The 22,144-nt window shown below is 36.8% G+C and overlaps 1 protein-coding gene across 1 annotated transcript in view; it reads right to left on the bottom strand.

The window, feature by feature from the left end:
* The window catches only part of C5 (complement C5), an 81,635-nt gene extending 61,884 nt beyond the window's left edge, over positions 1–19,751 (bottom strand). Inside the window, exons 1-7 of the mRNA XM_082468515.1 lie at positions 17,627–19,751; positions 12,948–13,140; positions 11,289–11,451; positions 6,209–6,279; positions 4,894–4,985; positions 2,813–2,895; positions 403–493 (exon numbers count right to left, since the gene is read on the bottom strand). Coding sequence (XP_082324641.1) covers positions 403–493; positions 2,813–2,895; positions 4,894–4,985; positions 6,209–6,279; positions 11,289–11,451; positions 12,948–13,140; positions 17,627–17,691 — 758 coding nt within the window. The 5' untranslated portion in view covers positions 17,692–19,751. The remainder of the gene's footprint in view (positions 1–402; positions 494–2,812; positions 2,896–4,893; positions 4,986–6,208; positions 6,280–11,288; positions 11,452–12,947; positions 13,141–17,626) is intronic.
* Positions 19,752–22,144: the final 2,393 nt, after the last annotated feature.

Below are 22,144 nucleotides of genomic sequence, written 5' to 3'. Positions count from 1 at the left end.
AATGACAAGAAGTGAAGGTTTCATATCTCAGTCCCAATATCCTAAGTCATGCTGGTTCCTAAACATACACATTGAACTTAAATCTTTAGGATTTTTTTTCCCCCTCTGGTGAGTAACCAACAAAGCTAAAATCAGAATCAGCTAAAATCAGTATGAGCTAATAAACTATAGGCATGGTGTCTTCTCAATCAGTCATGGAAGACATTGCCACTAAATCACAGATCTCAGCGATATATAAATCTATCAACTCAACACATTGTACACCTTAAACTTGCACAATGTTATATGTCAATTATATCTCAATAAAACTGGAAAAAGATCACACATCTCACTCTGGGCAACTGTCACCAGAGTTGGAACTCAGTTTAGCTAGATAATCTGAAAAAAAAAAAACTTTCTTACCTTGCTTTTATAGTAATTTCAAAATTATTAAAGTCCTTATAACCAATGAAATTATTTTCTGTTTCTATTGAGATAGAAAAGTGTGGCATCACTGAAAATAAAAACAAAGAGGCAACATTACCATTTAATTTAGAGTAGTCTTTAAATCATTAGCAACCAACTGTATTTCTGGATTAGTTGGATAAGCTGTTACATCAGCACAACATCCACCTTGTCATCATTATCATCAACAACAACACTACCTTTGGGGAGCCTCCCATTCTACCAATCAGAGGTCAATCCATCCTCTATGTACTGGAAGCACTTTACTTATACTTTGATTTCAGCACTTATTATAGGCAATCGATTATTTCCTCCACTAGAGTATTGGCTCCTTGAAACAAAAAAGACTATTCTCTTTTTATCTTTGTATGTCTCCCCCTCTCATCCTTCTCATGAATCGCAAATATAGTACGTGCTCAACAATTGTTTATTACTTTCAAAATGGAAAAAGAAATTTCTTGCTTATTTAATATTTCCCTTTTTTGTCTAGTAGAAAAATCCATCCAGTCTCCAAATTCCAACATAAAACTCTCACTTTAGTCAAGAAGAGAGAGCTTACAATTAGCTACAAGAAAGAACTTTCATGCAAAATTAAAAATTAGGGCAGAAAGGAAGGAGGGTTTTTTCCTGTTTTTGGAATCTTGATTGCCCAAGAGAAAACAATTTCACCTGTCAAAATGGCACTGTCTTCTCTTTATATTAACTCAGACTGTGTACTGAGGCTTACAGATTCTATTAACCTGCACAACAGTTAGTAGAAAATTGGGTGATTGTATGACCTTGATATTGTAGACAAAGACTGACACAGGAGAGTAAGTGAGATAGTTGGCTTCAGATATGGCTTATGTGTTTTCTAGATGGTGAAAAACAAGAAAAAGAGCAATGCAACTTGTTGCTCTGGGCTGCATTCCTATGTTATTAAAGATCAAGGCAGATGTGTTCTCCCCAGGATATGAAGTAGAGGAAAATATTTCATCCTTTCATCCAGTACCTAGGTGCCATGTAGCCTGCATACTCCTGCCAACAGTGATATACCAATGAACAAGACACAAACCCTGCCCTTAATGAGCTCACAGTCAAGCAGGGAAGACAGGCATAAGCAAAGAATTACACAAACACCTAAATGACAGATGACAGTTATGAAAACTGATATAAATAAGTACAGGGAATCCTTCCCAGGAAAGAGAATTTAGGGAAAACTTCACTGAATAAATGGCTTTTCAACTGAGACTTGAAAGGTGAGTAGGAGTTGGCTAGGCAAGAGGGAGAGGGAAGGTGTTGCAGGCAGGTGGAACATCAAATGCAAAGTCACCATTCCTGGAGTGGTATAAATGAGGCTGAAAAGGAGGTGGGAATGAGGAGATACTGGGGACTTTTCAATAGAGAAATAACATGACAAAGTTTGCATTCCAAGGTTATTTTGGCTAATACCAAGCGAGAATATCTTCGAAGCAGAGACAGCAATTAGCGGGGGTTGCGGTAGACCAGGAGGGAGCCTGTTGGTAAAATCAATGGGTGGCTGCAGATAATAAGAGGTGGATGAATTTTAGATATCTACAAGAAGCAGCAAAAACACTTGGAGGAAGGGGGATCAGTCAGGATTATATGTTATTTGGAGCCTATAATTTTTAAAGTTGAGTTTCATTATAATAAATTTGCTTTGTCACCGTTTGTTAATTGTTAAAATTCATGTTGTTTATTCGCCACATTATTATGAGTCTCCTGGGGAATAAAAAAATGACTTCAAGAAAAAGAAAGTTAAATTTGATATCAGAGCACACAAATACTCTAGTAAACAACCACAAGAAATGGAAAGATTAAGCTGTTTATATGTTAATTATTAGTCCATTAATATGATTGATTTCAAAATAAGAATATCTTAAATTTTTGGATCAATGTATTAGGAATTTGTGAGCTAGAAGGAAAATAGCACTGGACTAGGGGTAAGGAAATCCAAATGTTCTTGTTCTGTCACTAACTGGTTGTAATGAATTGAGTAAATCATCTATTAGTCTTACCAGGTTCTGTTCACCTCAACTCTGATTGTTTAAGTTTCTCCTAAAATCATAATTCTGGAAAGGACCTTAACTAGTCAAGTTCCTCAGGGGACTACATCTCTTGAGGCTCTATAAAGAGGAAGACAAGTCCAGAGAGACTGGTGTGCTTGTTCAGGGTTACCAAGGGCAGCTAGAACTACAGCCTAGGCATTTGGACAACTCTTCCCACCCCCTTGAGCAGTACTTTTAACCATACCTGCAAGTGGCCTCATCTTCATCTGGGAGTGATTTTGCATTAAGTTCATTCATGAAAAGAATTATTGCAAAAATACTAACTCTTTATAGGTAAACTTTTAATTGTCAGAAATTACCATATTCTTTAATTTCAAAATATGCGGTTCCAGTTGTTGAAAAGTCTTCTTTATATTTAGCTCGAATTGTCCACACACCATATCTATGGAAGCAAAATATTTATAATTACAGAAGTCATCAAATGGTTTTAATTCACCCAAAGAAAATCTAATCAATTCCCATTTTAAAGAGGGAAAGGTAAGTAAAGATGCATATAGCCTACGTACTTTTTTTTCGACGACAGATTTTAAAGCAATAAACAGAAATAACTGAGCATTTTCAAGATAATAGAAATTGTTTAGTAATTAGTTTTCATACACTGTGATTTTTTTCAGGTATTTTTATCTCAATATAATAGCTTTGATTTGAAGAGCTTATGATACTTGCAAATTTACTAATCCTGGAGCTTAATTATACTAACATAATACTAAAATCCACCCTGTAGTAGAAAATCCATAACAATGTCTCTAGAAACATATAATACAGGTCAAGCCTATCCAGATGATAAAATTCACACTTCACATAAATGAAATTTTGGTTGGGGACAAAATACGGTTTGTTTAAAGAGGAAAATGATCTGAGTTTAACAACCTTCATTCAAAAATATTGACTGAGAACTGGATTAAGCACTGGAGATAAAAAATGAAGATAGAAGAGATCCTGTCTTCCCAGAGTTACTAGTCCATGGGAGTCCAAATTCCCACTTTCACGTTTAGTAGCAGATTGGACTTGAGAAAATTACTTAGATTCATTTGTGAAATGGGAAAAATAAAATCTATCTTGCACATTGGTTATGCAATCAATAAAGTTTAATATTATGGTTATCGTCATCATTTACACAAAGAACATTTATCAAGTGCCTGTTATGTTGAGGTGCTAGTGATTCAAAAGTGACCAATACGGACAAGACCCCTGTCCTCAAGGAGTTTACAGTCTAGTGGGGAATAAAAGGCAAGTAAATTAATAAATAATTACTTACAAAACTGAGATAAGTGCCATGAAGAAAATAAACAAGAGAGTAAAAGGAAGAGAGAGACTACATTAGATCATGCATCCAGGGATAGCCTCTTTGAAAAGGGAGCATTTACCCTGTGTCCTAAAGAATGAAAGGAAGCCAGCCTTGTAAAGAGCAAGGTGAAATACATTCTAAGCAGAGGGGACAACATGTGCAAATGTACTGGGGTAAGACAATACTGGTCATGGCTGACATAATCTGTCATGGAGCAAATGACATAAGATGAAGTTGGAGAAATGATAATAATTATAAAATAATTGGATAAATTCTGTGCTATGGAGCATGTAATATTTTCAAGGAAGTACAAAATTTAAAAATTATCCAAATTATTTAAATCCCCCAATTTCATCCAAATTTCTAGAAAATTTTCAGTACAGTGAATTAACTGCAAACTCCATTCTAGAGGGCAGACAAAAATGACCATAAAAAGATTTTGCTTTAAAGTGATATTGTAGTCATTTTATAGGTGCACTTATTTGTCCTCCTCTAAGTTCCCTGGAGACAGGGACTGTGGATTCTTTATTTCTGTTTTGAATTTCTCCTTCCCGTTGTACTTTGCATATACCAGGAATGTGTTCACTAAATTTTTTTCACATTGGGTTCTGTTCTTAATCCTTTAGCATGTGGCCAAATGGAGGAAATTAATAACACCCTCCCTCTTGAAAACTGTCTTCTGGTATTCTGTGCAGTAAAGACTACAGGGGACCAATATTTTTACAACTCTCAGAGCTAGGCATGGGACAATACCAGCCTTTTAGACGGATAGTCTGTTAGATTCCTTGAAGGGTGGAGGGTTGACGGTTTTCATCGGAAGAAAAAAAAAGGCCTGGGGACTGTTTTTTGCCTCTTCTAAATTTTAATTTCTATACGTAAAGAGGATTGGTAAGAAGTGTTGGGAGTGGTTTGTTTGTTTTGCCAGAACCTGAGCCTAGCTTCTAATTAGACTTGAAAAGAGTTTGCATATCCTCATTTCACCTACTCTTTGTTAACACTAGGTGGCTCCATTTGATTGGTTATCTACCTCACAACCAGAAGTTCCAGATGTGCTTTTTAGAGAAAACTTTATTAACAAATACTTTAAAATACTTAGGATTAGATGGAATCTTGAAGTCAGGAAAAGAGATAATTCCAGTATAATCATTTTCTTCTACCATGTCAACTTCTGATCCTTCAGGATCCTTTGAATAAAAACAAACAACCTCAAATCACATAAATCACATTTTAAAAATTAACTGATTATACTGTCTTTGATCTACAGAAATATTTACTAACAAATATCCATGTCTTCAAATTAAATATGAAGGGGGAAAATCATTTAAATGTTGTGAAATGCAAATATGGTTCATGTAAGCCACTTCCCTCCCTCTTTTTGGACCCTCTTCCATCTCTTGCCTCAGCAGAAAAAAAAAAAAAAGTAAATCAGTGTCCAGGGTATCCTCGTCTCAGTTATCTAGAAGATTCAACTCTCTATTGTACGACTAAAAAAAAAAGAAGTATGACAAAAACTGATGTTATAATGAACCAAATATGAACTTACATGCTTTACAGATACCTGAATCTAAATTTTGTATGTGTTCATCTGAAGCTTTCCAAAGCAAATATGCTGTAAAATGCATTTATTAGCTAGACATTTTGTAAGTTTGCAGTCTATGTCAATAGTTATCCACCACAATCTTGGAACACTCTGGATGCTTCTCAAGTAATTCATTATAAAATAGTCAGATGTTAAAGTTTGTGAAAGTTTTATGATTTTTGTAAGTTATGAAGGATTCAAGGTTATTCCTATACAATCCTCTTTTTCATTTGTGTTCTGTTAAGGTTTTCAGCTTTTTGGTTCTTTGAGTAGGAGGAAAGGTGCTGCAACCTATAGTGAAGGACCAATTACTAGTACACCTACTGTTAATAGGTGAGCAGTTATTTCCCCACAAAAATTTGTAGGGTTGTGACACGAATTGGGAAGACCATGGGAGTTTATTTCACACATGCATATCATCTGTTACATATGTCATGGCTGATGAAAAGCTAATAACAGTTGATCTTTATCTCATGGGTTAGCACTATTTTTCATGTGTTAGTATGTTAGTTACTAAAGTCTAAACTGCTCAAGTGTATTGTACAAATAAAAAATCTCATACATAATAGGTATTCAATTAATTCTTAGTGATTGATCAGTGTTCTTCAAGAAATAAATCATGAAGGATATATTTAAATGATTTAGTTCAAAACATAACTTGTTGAGATTTCATTTTCATGAGGTTTTTACATATTGTAGAGGTATAAACCTACAATTTTATACTCACAGAAAGTGTTCAATAATCATTTCCTGAACACAATGAGTTAGTATGGTGTGAAGGCAGGATTATGGAACAGAGTATCTCATCCAAATAAATAACATACTTACTATGAAAGTTAAGACAGTTTCTCTTTTGGCTGGCTTCAAGTCATCATTCAGTGAATAAACTCTAACCTTCACTGTAAGAATAATTGATATCATCAAAAACTTTGCTAAGCACAGTATTTTGATTTTTTACAATAATCACCAATAATCACCCTTAAAAGAGATGAGCCTCATTTAAAAAATCCAATACACAGTCATACATGAAAATCCATATTTAAAAGAAAGAAAAAGTTAGTTTGTAGACATATACATACAAATGATTTTTTTCTTTTAAAGAGAATCCTTTTGGATTCCTTTAAAGAGCTACTTTCTAGTGAATTTAAAGTACAGTTCACTTTATTAAAATATATTTACATACATCTTTTTGGGAACAAATATATAGTACAAAATTAGTTATATCTGTAATTAGGCCACTGTTTATAAAGAATTTCATAGTAGCAAAATAGTGGTGTCTACCATATGGTTATATCGGAGTATAATAAATTGTCTCATATTAAAGTTGAAGATTTTAATGGAAAATTAAGTAGTTTGTTTCAGACATTATACACTCTTACAACAAGGCCCCAAATTGTCTCTTATTGTTACTAAAGATAGCATTGAATTCTACGGTTTTGTTATATTTATTGAGCCAGATCCTACAATTGTTCTCTCATTGTTAAAAGAATAATGGCAGGGGCTCAATAACAATTAGTTCTCTTCCACTTCTTTCTGTCAGTTAATAGATCCCCACCTTTTAAACAAAAGCATCAGCTTAGCTTTTAACTCATAGCTGCTTGAGACATGCTGATCTAGTCCCTTCCAATGACATATTATAATTTCTCTAGGGTTTTACTGATGCTCAAATCATTTCATGGCCAAAACTTTAACCACAAAATAAAATTGATCCGATGCCATAAACCTTTTAAAGGGTCGGTATTATGCAAAGCTCTACACAAGAAGCCACAAGTTAAGCGCTCTAAAATTGGTTTCACTATACCATAAGATCAAAGCAAAATGCTCAGTAAATCCGTTCACTCTGCTGTCCCCTCATCCCTGTCTCCCTCCTCGAGTCCTCCCTCCTGCTTTATGAACATACCTGGTCCAGGCCTGAGCATCACTGGGATGCTGCCAGAGGCAATATGCCACAAAAGAGCTCAGGCCCTCGAGTTCAAAACTTTCATTTCACTCCTGCCTCTGCCACTTTCTAATGTGACCCAGAGCAGGATACCTAATCCCTCTACACCTTAGTTCCCGCATCTGTAAGATAGGACTGCTAGCATCTGCTACATAGTACGTGAACCTAAATGAGAAAAAGCTTTTGCATAACCCGGCACATAATAACTAATCAATAAATGTTTATTATTTTTATTTTATATTATTTCTACGGCTACTACTTGTCCACTTTCTAACCCATTTTGTGTTAGGTTAGAAAATTAATCTTGTCTTCATAGCAATGGTGTATCAAAGGCAAGATCAATAATTTTTTTGTACCAAAGATATAGCTTATTAATTTTAAAATGTATATTGAATGCCTTCTATGTGCAGACACTATGCTAGGCACAGAGATATGGTGGTGACAAATCAGACATGGAATCCCTCTAATGGAGTGGAGAGAGGCAAACACGAGATGACACAAGTAAATGTAAAATTCCAGGGGTAGGAAGTGCCATAAAAGACACTCCCTGGCTTTCTGAGTGTGGAAGAGGGAGCTTTGAAGCAGAGAAGGCTGCCCTTTATGGGATGGCACGTAAGGGTTGAGTAGGAGTTAAGAAGGCAAGGAAGCGGCATGAATATACCAGGAAGAGGTGCACAAGCTTTACTGTGGATGGGAAAATGGTGTGAGAAAGCAACTGAAAAGAGGTCAGCTTGGCTGGTGTCCACCGATGAAGGGGAACATGGCGGGTGATAAGGTTGGAGGGGAAGGCAGGACACAGGCTGTGTGAAATTGAAGGATTTTGGTCAATACTCTGAAGTCCTTTGTCCTATAAAGCCTTGAAGATTTAAGCCTCTATCCTAAAGATGCTTATAAGAAAAATCCCTCAATGATCTTCAGATTAAATGTGTGCATTGGGACATTAGAGTCCCAATGTAATCCAATACATGTAATCAATTTTTAAAAGAATTACTTCTCAGTAATTCTTTTTCTTCTGTGTAAATAAGGCTTTATGCTATCCCACAGATTAAATGATAATGGGAAATACTTTCCTAGTGCTTACTCTGGTGGTAGGCAGTGTTTGAAGTATTGACACATATGAATTCACTTAACTCTCACAACAACTCTATGAGGTAAGTTCTATTATTATCTCCATTATACAGATGAGGAAAATGGGGCTGAGAAATATTAACTCACACAGGGTCACAGAGCTAATAAGAGCCCAAGCTGGCATTTGAATCCGACAATTTGGCTCCAGAGTCTGCTTTTAACCACTATACTTCACTACTTCTCACTAATGAGTCAATATTTATTTATTTATTTTTAAAGATTTATTTACTTTTTAAAATTTATTCATTTATTTATTTATTTTGGCTGCGCTGGGTCTTAGTCGCGGCACCAAGGATCTTTGTTGTGGCACGCGGGATCTTTTAGTTGCAGCATGCTAACTCTTAGTTGCAGCATGCATGCAGGATCTAGTTCCCTGACCAGGGATCGAACCCTGGCCCCCTGCATTGGGAGCGCAGAGTCTTACCCACTGGACCACCAGGGAAGTCCCAATGAGTCAATATTTAGAGGAGTGGCTTCCCTGGTGGCACAGTGGTTAAGAATCTGCCTGCCAATGCAGGAGACACAGGTTCGAGCCCTGGTCCAGGAAGATCCCACATGTTGAAGAGCAACTAAGCCTGCGAGCCACAACTACTGAGCCTGCATGCCACAACTACTGAAGCCCACGTGCGTAGAGCCCATGCTCTGCAACGAGAAGCCACCGTGCACCGCAACGAAGAGTAGGCCCCGCTCGCCACAACTAGAGAAAGCCCACGCACAGCAACGAAGACCCAACACAGCCAAAAATAAATAAATAAATTTATTAAAAAAAGAAATTTAGAAGAAAGTTCTCTAGTTCTCCTCTATGATTAGAATAGATGAGGATACCACATCTTCTTACACTAAAGTTCCGACAAAGAAATAACATATGAGGCTGTTCTTAATTTATTTTTTTAAGATTTTTTTTGATGTGGACCATTTTTAAAGTCTTCACTGAATCTGTTATAATACTGCTTCTGTTTTATGTTTTGGTCTTTTGGCCACAAGGCATGTGGGATCTTAGCTTCCCGATCAGGGATCGAACCCACATCCCCTGCATTAGAAGGCAGATTCTTAACCACTGTACCGCTGGGGAAGTCCCAAGGCTGTTCTTAAGGAAAGCCTTGATAGCTAAGAGAGGTCCCAGGCTCTGGGTATCAGACTACTTGTTGGACAAAGATGAGGATGCTAAATAGTAGGTAGTGTCAACAGGACCCAGTTAATGAAGGTCCTCTAACATAGGAGGAACACAAGGGTATGGATATATTTGTTTCTGGGTATGATGTTTAAAAAGAGCCCAAGCTTTATGGGCAGAGACTATCTCCATGTACACCAAGTCATCTTGGAGTCAAGAGAGTACTGTTCTGGCTATGATATTCTGCCCAAGCCGAAAGCAATACCCCACCCTCTCTAGGCCTTTCCTTTCTGAGCTGGTCATAACAGGAGCTCCTGCTAAAAAGGTAGTGGTGCAGGCCTGTTCCACTCCATACTATCAACATCAACCAATATGTAGCAGGTATGTACTACCTGAAATGTTTTCAACAAAGCTGGCTGGTCCTGCCTCCCTTCCTCTTTCCTTCACCAGTAATGTCATTATTGAAACTCCATAACCTCCCCCTTCCACATACAGTTCTCTCATAATTCCATCTCTGATGTGCTCAAAAGTTAATTCTGGCAACAGGGAGTGATGGAGGAATCGAAGGTTTTGCAGACACATGAACATATGCGGTCAGCATTCACACTTTTCTGTGTTTATTTTTGGTTCCTTGGGAATATATCCAGTCAATCGTCAATCCCAGAGTTTTGACTGGCTATCCTGCCCTTTCCCCCTCTAACAGATAAAACAAGAATACAAAACAATGTTCTAATAGGAACTTCCTTTAGGCAGATCCCCTTAGAAAATTAATACCCATATATTTCTGTGATTTAGTTTATTTTTTGCTGAAACATCTGATTCTTAGGGTTTGATTTGTTTTCTGAATTTGAGGATTAGCTCCAAAGTAATAGACCTTTTTTATGATCACTGCTTTATAATAAATTATTTTCTCATTGCCTAAATTATATTTGCAGTTACATCTTAAACTTGTTTAATAATAAGACCTAACACTACATTTCACAATTCTTAAATAGCTTTTTTTCTACATGGGAATAACTGATGAGGTAGATAATATAATTGTTAATTTTTGTCATTTCCATATGAATTTAAGATGTATATTTAAAATCAAATTTAAATTTAAATTCCGTTTAATTGTTTAACAATTTCTGTATGAATTTAAAATTAAAATGATATTTATAAGTGTAAAAATCACTGGGGATTGAGACTCTTTTGAGCAAGTTGGAAACCTATCGCCACTTAAATTCAAGTTTTAAAAAGCTCTATAGTGATATTGGCCAGTAATTTACTTTTTTTGTGGTATCTTTGTCTGGTTTTGGTATCAGGGTGATGGTGGCCTCATAGAATGAGTTTGGGAGTGTTCACACTACTATATTTAAAATAGATAACCAACAAGGACCTACTGTATAGCACAGGGACCTCTGCTCAATATTCTGTAATAACCTCAATGGGAAAAGAATTTGAAAAAGAATAGATACATGGACATGTATAACTGAATCATTTTGCTGTACACTTGAAACTAACACAACATTGTAAATCAACTATACTCCAATATAAAATAAAAATTAAAAATAAATAAATAAAAACTCTTCCCCACATCCAAAGTTCAATTTAAATAAATGCCATCATCATTTACCCAGCTGCTCAAGCTTGGAAAAAAAAAACCCAAAACCTCTACAGTATAGTGTCAATCCCAATCCCACTCCCTCCCATCTCTCTAAGATGCTAGAGAGAAGCATCTTATAATCTACCTGACTGGTGTGGAGTGTAAACAGGTTTGTCTGTATGAATGAAGAGGAATCCATTGTCATAGGTTATCGGCATTTTTTTTGATTTTGAAAAATGCTTTGATACAACATCCAAATACACATGTGAAACTGGGTCTTGTCCTCCAGACAATTGTTTGGGTTGTATCTGTAAAAAACAATGTTGATGGAAAAGAGTATAATAATTTTAAGGATATAAAACATGTTATTTAAAAAGTAGTATAGGAGCCAAAGTAGTAAATAAATTTTGCCCAAAGCCCTTCAATATCAAATGTCATAATCAACATTTAGCTTTAAGCAATTAAAAATCTTCTTGGTTTTGTGCTTCCCAAATTTTATATGCATTTAGTAAAAACTACTACTATAGGAGCTCTCTTAAACTTTCACTTCATCAGCTCGTCGGATTAGCCCATGTTCTCCATCCCCAGTTCAACATCCTGACTGATATTCAGGACACTTTGTATTCTATCTACATCCTTCTGCTTCCACAGGTTGAGCAATGTGCTTTCCAATTTGTCTATGTAATTGTAATGATCCACTTTACACTGCATGATAAGCACATTTAATACACAGAAAGTAACAGAAGAAAGAAAAGTGTTTTTATGAAAACTTCGGCTTTGAAAACATGAGATAAAAGTTAATCACTAAAACAAACCATGTTGAATTAGATATGTGAGAGTACTGTAAAAGTTTGGAAAACAGTAAAAATCTATAAAGATTCTGCACTCAGATTGCTTTGCAAGTATCTAAGTTCTTTCTCTACTTTAAGGAAATAGAAACTGTAGAACAAATGATTCGTTAAAGCTGTGACACATTATAAATAAGAATTTCTGCTCCAACCAGTGGACCCAAGAAAAGACCTGGGCACAACATCTAATGATTAGCAAATAAAGATACGTTGTAACGTTAAGATGAAGTTAAATGCTTAAGATATGCATCAATTTTTATGATTTCCCCACCCTAATTTACTTTTCCAATTGGCCATCTGAGTTAGAACTGTTCAACAGAGCTCTATGTGATAAGGGAGAGCTGTTCAGTATGGTGCCACCACTTACCTGTGGCTATTTAAGCACTTGAAAGGTGGCTAGTATGAGTGATGAACTGAATTTTTTATTTTAGTTACATTTGATTGATTTAAATTTAAAGGTAACAGCCACATGTGTGTGGCTAATGGCATCAGATAAGAGTGTCTACTTTTGGGAAATGAATTTTATTTCTTAATAAACCTAAAAAGTGGAAGTATTTGTTAAGAGGTTAGAGCATTTACCGTCAAGAACATTAATCAAAGAATTCCTACATTTGGTTAGAATTTATTTAGATCAGTGTTTCTCAAACCTGAGTAATACACAGACCCCTTTTAAAGGATAAAATGTTCTGGAGGGCTCTCAGTGTTGCCTTTTTATTATTTGCAATATAATAAAAACTATTTTTAGTACAATGTTACTTAAATATGTACAAACTTAAAAGTAAGTATAATATTCTTGTGCTTATGACTCACTTATTAGTGACTGACATCATCTAATAATCACACAGTGGTAGAGTGGTATAAATGATCAAATCTCTATGTTATCAATATTCAAACTTGGTACACATTTTACTGAGAATATTCTATATGTATAAAGAAACTGAAGGATAAATACATACTGTTAAGAGTGCAGAATTTTGGAATTTATTTACTGTGGATAAAGTAACATGGCCTGAAGAATAAGTAAATTTTTTGTCAGGATAACTTTTGATAGAGATTGTTGCATCAAATTCTTCAGTGTATCCATAAACTTGAATTACAATATTTTCAAATGCTCCAACACAGAATACTTTTGGTGCTGAAATGACATACCTGTTGAAATAGGAAAAGAGAAGGATCAGTATATTTATATGACATTTTTTGTTATACTTCTGATTTTTTTTGAAATCTCACTTGAGAGATTCAATTTAAAATAGGCACATTTGGGGCCTTCCCTGGTGGCGCAGTGTTTAAGAATCCGCCTGCCAATGCAGGGGACATGGGTTCGAGCCCTGGTCCGGGAAGATCCCACATGCCGCAGAGCAACAAGGCCCATGCGCCACAGCAACTGAGCCTGCGCTCTAGAGCCCGCGAGCCACAACTGCTGAGCCCGCGTGCTGCAACTGCTGAAGCCCATGTGCCTAGAGCCCGTGCTCTGCAACAGGAGAGGCCACCGCAATGAGAAGCCCGTGCGCTGCAATGGGGAGTAGCCCCCGCTCACCACAACTAGAGAAAGTGTACCCACAGCAACGAAGACCCAATGCAGCCAAAAAATAAAATAAAAAATAAAATAAAAATAAATAAAATAGGCACATTTTCTCAACTTAAAATGATATTTTAAAATCAACATTTATTTGTGGTCTATGATAATTTCAGCACAGTTTCCAAGAAGAAGTAGCTTGGAATTAAGACTTGAGAAATAGAGCTGAAGATTTAGTTAACATTTAGAAAGGTAGTAATAGCACCTTCCCTGAGCTACTGCAGCAAAGGAAGACTTTTAATGGTAAAGAGGGTCAATATTTTTGCCCAATGAAGAAAAAAGCAACATAGGTACCAGAGATTGAATTCCAGCTCTGCCATCTGCTGGCTGAGTGACCATGGTAAAGTCATTAACCCTCTCTGAGAGTTAAATAATTTACTTGGGAAAATATCACCTTCTTTACCAGGGTGCTAAGGATGAGATGAGAATACCTATCTGAAAGCACCTAGCATGCTCAGTAGTCAATAAATGTTATGATTCATTAAGTTCACTGAATAAGTTGAAAGGAAGTAATCTTAGAATTATTGTGTTATCCTAGTGAGTGGATAAAGAAAAGGATAGAATAACAGTGAACTAGGCAATGCATTTAGAAATGAAAGTAATGATGGAGGTCCTTGAGGAACAAATGAGAACAATCATACAACAATAATGATTATAACATTAATTGAGAGGCTATATTAGGGCTTTACATACAAGTCTTTTAATATTTACAACAGGCCAATGATGTACACTTTACATCATTGATAAGTGATAAGAGGATAATTTGACCAAGGTCACATGGCTTGTAAGTGAATGAGGCAGATCTTTTTTTTTGGCTGTGTTGGGTCTTCGTTGCTGCGCACGGGCTTTCTCTAGTTGCGGCGAGCGGGGGCTACTCTGTTGCGGTGCGTGGGCCTCTCATTGCGGTGGCTTCTCTTGTTGCAGAGCATGGGCTCTAGGCGTGCAAGCTTCAGTAGTTGTGGCCTGTGGGCTCTAGAGCACAGGCTCAGTAGTTGTGGCACACGGGCTTAGTTGCTCCATGGCATGTGGGCTCTTCCCGGAACAGGGCTCCAACCCGTGTGCCCTGCATTGGCAGGCAGATTCTTAACCACCGCGCCACCAGGGAAGCCCAATGAAGCAGGTCTTTATATTCAGTCCTCACTCTCTGTTATGTGTATAATTGAGGTCAAGGTTACAAACTATGTTCCTAACCGTGAGCTGTTCCCCCAGTTTTATTTTTTATGTGATTTTTAAAGAATGGACATGAATCAATGTAAGTTTTTGAAATAGAAATCTTAAAATGGGTGAATTTTCATTGTTTTATTAAAAGAAAAGTTACAAATATAAACTAGGTTATTAATTATATATCACAAAATAGTTAATTGGAATAGTGAAAGCTATATATGCTATTAAAAGAAAAAGAAGTGTGCTTCAACCCAAAAGGTGATTGAATAATTCAACTGGCCGAACAGGCCTGGAGGGCACTGGCCAGCACACCTGGCAGAATTATTGCAGTCTCTGACAACACTATGACAATTAAAAAGTCTTTTTAAATCAGCAAGTCTTTAATAACAATGAAATTAATTTGGAAGCAATTGAATAGTTTAAAGCAACTGGCAATTCTCCTACATGACAACTAATTTGGAACCATTCACAGAAAAATTGTAAAAGGGGGAAAAGAATCTCCAGATTTCCAACCAGCTTCTCAATTCCCCATGTGCTTACCCAGGTACAGCAGAAAATGAGGAATGTTCAGCTTTGATGATAATAAGGTACAGTTACTGAAATCTTACTCAGTGTTAGGCACTATTTTAAGATATATATATATATATATATATATATATAAACTCACTGTGTTGTGACAACTCCTCTATGAAAAAAATCTTACTATTACTCCGATTTTACAGAGGAGGAAACTGATAATTGACTTCCCCAAGGTCACATAGCTATTAAATTACAGAATTCGGAATTGAACCCGAGCAGCCCGTTTCCTGAATTAACACTTTCAGTTGCTAGGCTAAACTGAATTTATCAAGAGTTTTTGCAAGAGAAATTTAGAAAAAAAAAAAGCTATTTTAATTTTGGTATTGTTAGAAGTTTTATATTTTTCAGTTTAGTATTGTTTTACTTTTTTTTTTTTAATTCACAGCATCCTTTATTTTTTTTAAATTTTATTTAATTTATTTTTTTTTAATATATTTTTATTTTTGGCTGTGTTGGGTCTTCGTTTCTGTGCGAGGACTTTCTCTAGTTGTGGCAAGCGGGGGCCACTCTTCATCGCGGTGCGCGGGCCTCTCACTATCGCGGCCTCTCTTGTTGCAGAGCACAGGCTCCAGACGCGCAGGCTCGGTAGTTGTGGCTCACGGGCCTAGTTGCTCCATGGCATGTGGGATCTTCCCAGACCAGGGCTCGAACCCGTGTCCCCTGCATTAGCAGGCAGACTCTCAACCACTGCGCCACAAGGGAAGCCCTGTTTTACTTTTGATTGTCTATGTGGTGGTGGTGGTGAAATATAAAATAATTCATGTTTCAGGTCCCTAAAAGACAGCTCTGGAACCACCCATTCATACAGACTTTCGTCCTTACTTTACTTTACTTTAATACTTTATTAGTAGCTATAAAGTATTTCATGCTTTTCTTATTTTCTTTCAATAGTTGTAGAGAATATGGCCACTGAGCTTGCAGAGAGGCACAAATTCTAGTTTGGTCTCTACCTGGAATGTTCTTTCTCCAGATATTTGCATGGTTTGCTCTGTTACTTCCTTCAAGCTCTGTTTGAGTGTCACCTCGTTAAAGAACCTTCCCTGTCTACATTTTTAAATAGTGCCCCATCATTTCTTTATCTTCTTACTCTCCTTTATTTTTTTCCTTCATGGTACCAATAACTACCTGACCTTATTTATTTACTCATTCACTCATTGGTTCATTCATTGGTTCATCATTTTCTTCTCCCACTTGAATGCAAGCTCTGTATCATCTACTATATCCTCAGTGCCTATCACGTAGTAGGTGCTCAAAAAATTTTTGTTGAATCAATCAATTAAATTTACTGATTCCCATGTTGTAAATGGCATACTGTTACTTTTTCAGAGAAAGAGAGAAGATGTTTATTAAGGGCCAGTACAGTGTAGTAGAAAAAATTAAGTATCATGGGACCCAGGTTCTAGTCCTAGTTCTACCACTAATTTGAAGTCATTTAATCCAATCTCTCTGAACTTCAGTCGGCTGTCTTTCAAGAAGGAATAAACGAAAACTATCCAGGAAATGGGGTGATTGTGGCCATGTGAGAAAATCAGATTAGGGTTGGGAGAGTGCTATAAATTTATGACATCCTAAGTATACATTTATATTTATAATATATTTTACATATTTAAAGTATACATTTATAACAAAATGGGAAAAAATTGAAGCGGTAAAGAGGAGTCCTTAATACAAGTCCTACTTCTGTTTCTCTTAGTGGTGTGACCTTTGGCAAGTTACTTCCTCTGTCCGGATTTATCCTTACAGGAAATGAGTAGGTTTGATTAGATACTCTCCAGTTACTTATCAGTACTAAAATGTTATTTCTAGATATGATATCAATATTTTAAAGATTTAGTTTAAAATACACATTATTTCAATAATAACACTAAAATTTATGAAGCATTAGCTCATAAATTTGGAAGTAATTATAACAATAGATTTTTCAAACCACAGGCTTAGAATTGAACCCCAAGTAACCCTTGCTTTACTATGTACAGTACACGGAAAACACAAAGAAAACTCTGTACCAGATAGAAACAAGCCAGAAACACCAAGAAAGTTTATTATCTTGAGTTTAGTTTGTGCTGTTTTGAAGAGGGATTTGAATAATCACTTATGTAAATTTTTATAAGTAACAATCCCCTAAAACTGTCATGTCGTTAGCCACTCATCAAATCAAAATGCTACATGACTTTCTTATTCAGAGGTGAGACTATTCACTTAGTGTTCCCAGAAGTAGAAAGTTATTTACAAATTAACACAGTCTGTTGAATTTACTTTTTCACTCATCACATTAATAAGATGCATTGAAAAATAAAGATGGGTTGTTTTACTTACGTTTGTTCCTGTCCCCAACTTTTCCCCACGAAGATTAAAAAACAAAGTATGCCCCACAGGCCCATGCTGGAGGTAGCAGTAAACCATGGATATAACCCTCCTGAAGTTACTCTCCTTTTAAATAAACCGAGATTGAAGAACTTGGGTAAATTGGTTTACTGGTTAATTATTAATGTCAAGAAGAGGGACTTCTAAGTAGGAAAAGTAAAATTGGAACTGAAACACCCTTTAATGCCCAGGTATAAAAGTAGGAGATTTTTTTATAGAGTCCTACACCTAGATAATTTATTTTGATTAATACAAATAAAAGGATTCTAACATAAGAGTTTGGCACTGCAATGAATGGCTCAAAATTAGAAATCAGTAAGTTGCATTGTCTTTGGCCTTTCATCTCTTGACCAGGCAATTGCTCTGATGTTTTATCATCTGTGAGCATGCCTCTGGAGGCACTCTCATACAGATGGAGACCCACCTGGATTCAGTTTCACAATGAGGTGATTTTAGAATGGGCCTGGTTTAGAGAGGGCTTATGAGGTGTCTTTCTAGAGAAGACCTGAACGGTAGTGTCATTGGCACTGGAAATGGTGGAAGGAGAAGACAGATCTGCAAAGGAAGCCTATGGAATAATTCCTTGGTCTGTCCCAGTCTAGAGAAGAAGCTGAATGTTAGATAGAGAAAAGATTGTGACTGGCAACAAAAACATCATGTTGAGGATGCTGCATCATTCTCTAGGGAATAAATGACCAATCAAATACTTTAGTTTTTAGTGGGGAATGGATATCCTGCAATATCTATTAATTCATACAGCACAAATTCAAAATTTGCATTCATTCAGGCACAGAATATCTTTATTTTCTAAAAAATAAACTTGCTTTTCAGTGAGGTTTTTAATTATTTTAATATAAGAGCTCAAGAAAAACAAAGCTTCCTATGACAAATGAGTCTAGTAATTAATTTAGAATGAAATAAAAATTTTATCTTTAAGATTTTTATGATACTTTATACTTACTAGAAAGTTTTTATTTACTACCTTCCTTTTACTAGCACTCATTTCTAACCTAGTATATAATAAGTACTCTATTTTAAAATAGTAAAACAGATTTCTCTAAACATTTTACTATAATTCAGATGTTTTATGGTCATATTGGCAATCCTTCTGAATTAATAAGGTTCTATTTTACCAACACTTTCGTATTGAGTTTATTGGGAAAAAAGGCACACAAAGGAAAATTTGATATACAAATTTCACTAACGGTGTCTCTACATATGTTATTGGAATGGTAAAAATCTGCCACTATTGTCTGACCTAGTTGTTTCAGAAGGAAATTTGTAAAATAATTAAACTGGGTTACGAAAGATGGGTCAAGTTAAAACAAACAAAGTACTTCTGCCATCATTTTCGGGAAAAGATACTTAGGAGAAAGCGAGAACACTCAAATGATCATAGATAATATCTGAAGTGAAGGACACTTATTTGCCTGTATTATGGAGTCAATACTGATAAGTGATATCAATCACTAACCATCGGCATGTTTCTCTGATAGAAAACATTTAAAAAACGATGGATCTCAAAGGTTCTCAATAGAACTGAAGTTCAACAACTTACAGATTCTCAGTAGTCTTTAACTAAACTTTTTTTTTTTTTAACAAATTTATTTACTTATTTATTTTTGGCTGTGTTGGGTCTCCGTTTCTGTGTGAGGGCTTTCTCCAGTTCCGGCGAGCGGGGGGCCACTCTTCATCGCAGTGCGCGGGCCTCTCACTGTCGTGGCCTCTCCCATTGCGGAGCACAGACTCCAGACGTGGAGGCTCGGTACTTGTGGCTCACAGGCCTAGCAGCTCTGTGGCATGCGGGATCTTCCCAGACCAGGGCTCAAGCCCGTGTCCCCTGCATTGGCAGGCAGATTCTCAACCACTGCGCCACCATGGAAGCCCCCTAACTAAACTTTTTTAATCTGCCTTCTAAACATGGCTCAAAGATGGATTCTTCTTTACATTTTAAAATGTTGACCTTTGGAGGCGTCTGGTTTTTATACAGATACTCCATCTCTAAAAGAGGAGAATCCAGGTCTGGCAGCAACTTTGGTGGTCATCCGACTTTCCTGCTAATGCTACCTCAATTCAACCCTCCGGATCGAGCCTACATGACTTCACTTAGTTCACAAGGCCCCTCCTGATCTGGGTCCTGCTTGATTCTCCAGCCTCAAATGCTTCTCTTCTTCACTGCAGCCAATTAGCTGAATTACTTATTATTCTCTGAAGTCACCATGACACGAAAGTGCTCCTAGCAGGGTAACAAACAGTCAGCCCAATACTATTACTTTTATTCTTAACCTATTTATACCTTCAATTCTGTGTGTCTTTGGAAACATGGGTTATATATGGGTTACTCCTACTGGCGCTGCAGAATGCAACTCACTCAGAATCTACTTAAGTGCTCGCCCATAACACCAGTGAGAAAGGGAATCTTGGGGTATAAACTACATCCAGCTGTGGAACCTTATAAGTAAATGCCTCTCATTAGTTACTTCTCTTCCTAAATATTTAAATGAATTTAAAAAGACATTTAGCTACAAAAAGTTTACTGAAACAAAGTCTTACAGGGAAGTCCAATGTGTAAACTAGTTAGAATAGAGATGCTCCAGGTGAACAGAGTGGGTGGCCCTGCTCTCTGCCAGCGTGCACCCCCAGGTGGCCTTGAGGAGGCTCCGTAGGAACCCTGGGGTCCCTGGACACATGGTTTAAAAACCATTAACTGAAAGCACCAAACAACCTCTTCTAAGTGTCCCTGTTTCATTTGGTCCATTCCTTATTTCCCTCTTCCAACATCCCCGAGTCCAGCTCGAAATTAGTTTTCAATTGATTAGGCCAAAGGAGAAACCAGCCTCTTTTCTCCTGGGGTCTAAGATCCACTGCTTTAGCTGTGTGTTAAAATTCCTCTCTCAAGTGACTTGGGCTATCAACATCATGCCCTCTAAATGACCCATTTTTCTTACAATCTTATACCTGTATCCCACATCCAAGATCCTGATATCCCAACATCAAATCAGGAATTCACCACAGACTGCAGGAAACCTGGTTAGAGGGTAATGGGAAAATAGACACTCTAGGTATATACCCCAGAAAACTTTCACACAACTCCCTAAGACACTAGTATAGGAATGCTCTTTGTAGTGTTATCTGTAATAGCAAAAAATTGGCAGCAACTTAAACAAAAGAAAAATGATAAATACATTACTGTATATTTATACCATGGAATGCAATGTTGGCTGGTAAAACCAACTTGCAGTATTGGTTGGTAAAACCAACAAAAAAACATAATAACATTTGTATTTATACAAGTTTAAAAGCATACACAGCAGGGCTTCCCTGGTGGAGCAGTGGTTAAGAGTCTGCTTGCCAACGCAGGGGACATGGGTTCGATCCCTGGTCTGGGAAGATCCCACATGCCACGGAGCAACTAAGCCCGCGTGCTTCAACTACTGAAGCCCTCGCACCTAGAGCCTGCAACAAGAGAAGCCACCGCAATGAGAAGCGTGCTCACCGCAACAAAGAGTAGCCCCGGCTCGCCACAACTAGAGAAAGCACGCATGCAGCAACAAAGACCCAACGCAGTCAAAAAAAACCCAAAAAACATACACAGAAATGTCATTATCTATAGACATTTATACCAGTAGTAATGATGTAAACATATGATTGTGAAAGGTAAATACTAACTCAGAATAGTAGTTATGTCTGCAAAGGGAAGGAGAAATTTGGGATAGGAAAGAGGTATATGCTTCCACTGCATCTATTACCTTTTGTTTTAAAGGAACATCTGAAGCTAGTATAGCAATATCTTACAAATAATTCAGTAAAGTTTAGTGGTAGTAATATGTGTGTTTGATAGGTTAGTCACTGTAGCTTCCTAAAAGTTGAAATATTTCATTGAAAAGAAAGTATGGTCTGCGGTGAGGCAGGCTTGAATTCAAATCCTGTCTCTGTCTAAATAGCTATGTGATTTGGGGCAACTTAAAACTCAAAACTTGAGCATCAGTTTTGTCATCTATAAAATCAAAACAATAATACCTCATGGCGCTGATGGGCGGATGAAATGACATATGTATAAAGCTCTTGGCACATAGCATGAACCTGAAAATTGTCGCTATTATTTACTACTGGTTTAAGACATAGTCATGATCTTCTATTTTAAAAACACATGTATATGTGCATAGGATCATATCAATCTGTATTTAATATAGTTCTACCCCCCTGGCAGCAGCCAGGCAGAACACAACACTAACAGTCTCATGACTCTCAGGATGAAAGAATCTCTTTATCATTGAGCCCAGCAGAATTTTGCCCCCACTTCCTTTCTGGTTTGTTTGTTTGTTTGCTGTCAATTAAGGGTCAGAGATTAGATGACTGACCTGTTAAGAGGCTAACAGCTACCTCCTGAGAGTCTGACATTCTAACTTAGTGAGTGAAAGAGCACAAAAAGGCTTCCATGGACCGGAATCCTTTTTAGAAGGCACTCAA

Source organism: Balaenoptera physalus (genome assembly GCF_965194825.1).
Source record: "Balaenoptera physalus genome assembly, chromosome: 7".
NCBI classification, from domain to species: domain Eukaryota; kingdom Metazoa; phylum Chordata; class Mammalia; order Artiodactyla; family Balaenopteridae; genus Balaenoptera; species Balaenoptera physalus.
Note: the sequence above shows the minus strand (reverse complement) of the source record. Positions and strands in the feature narration are given on the sequence as shown.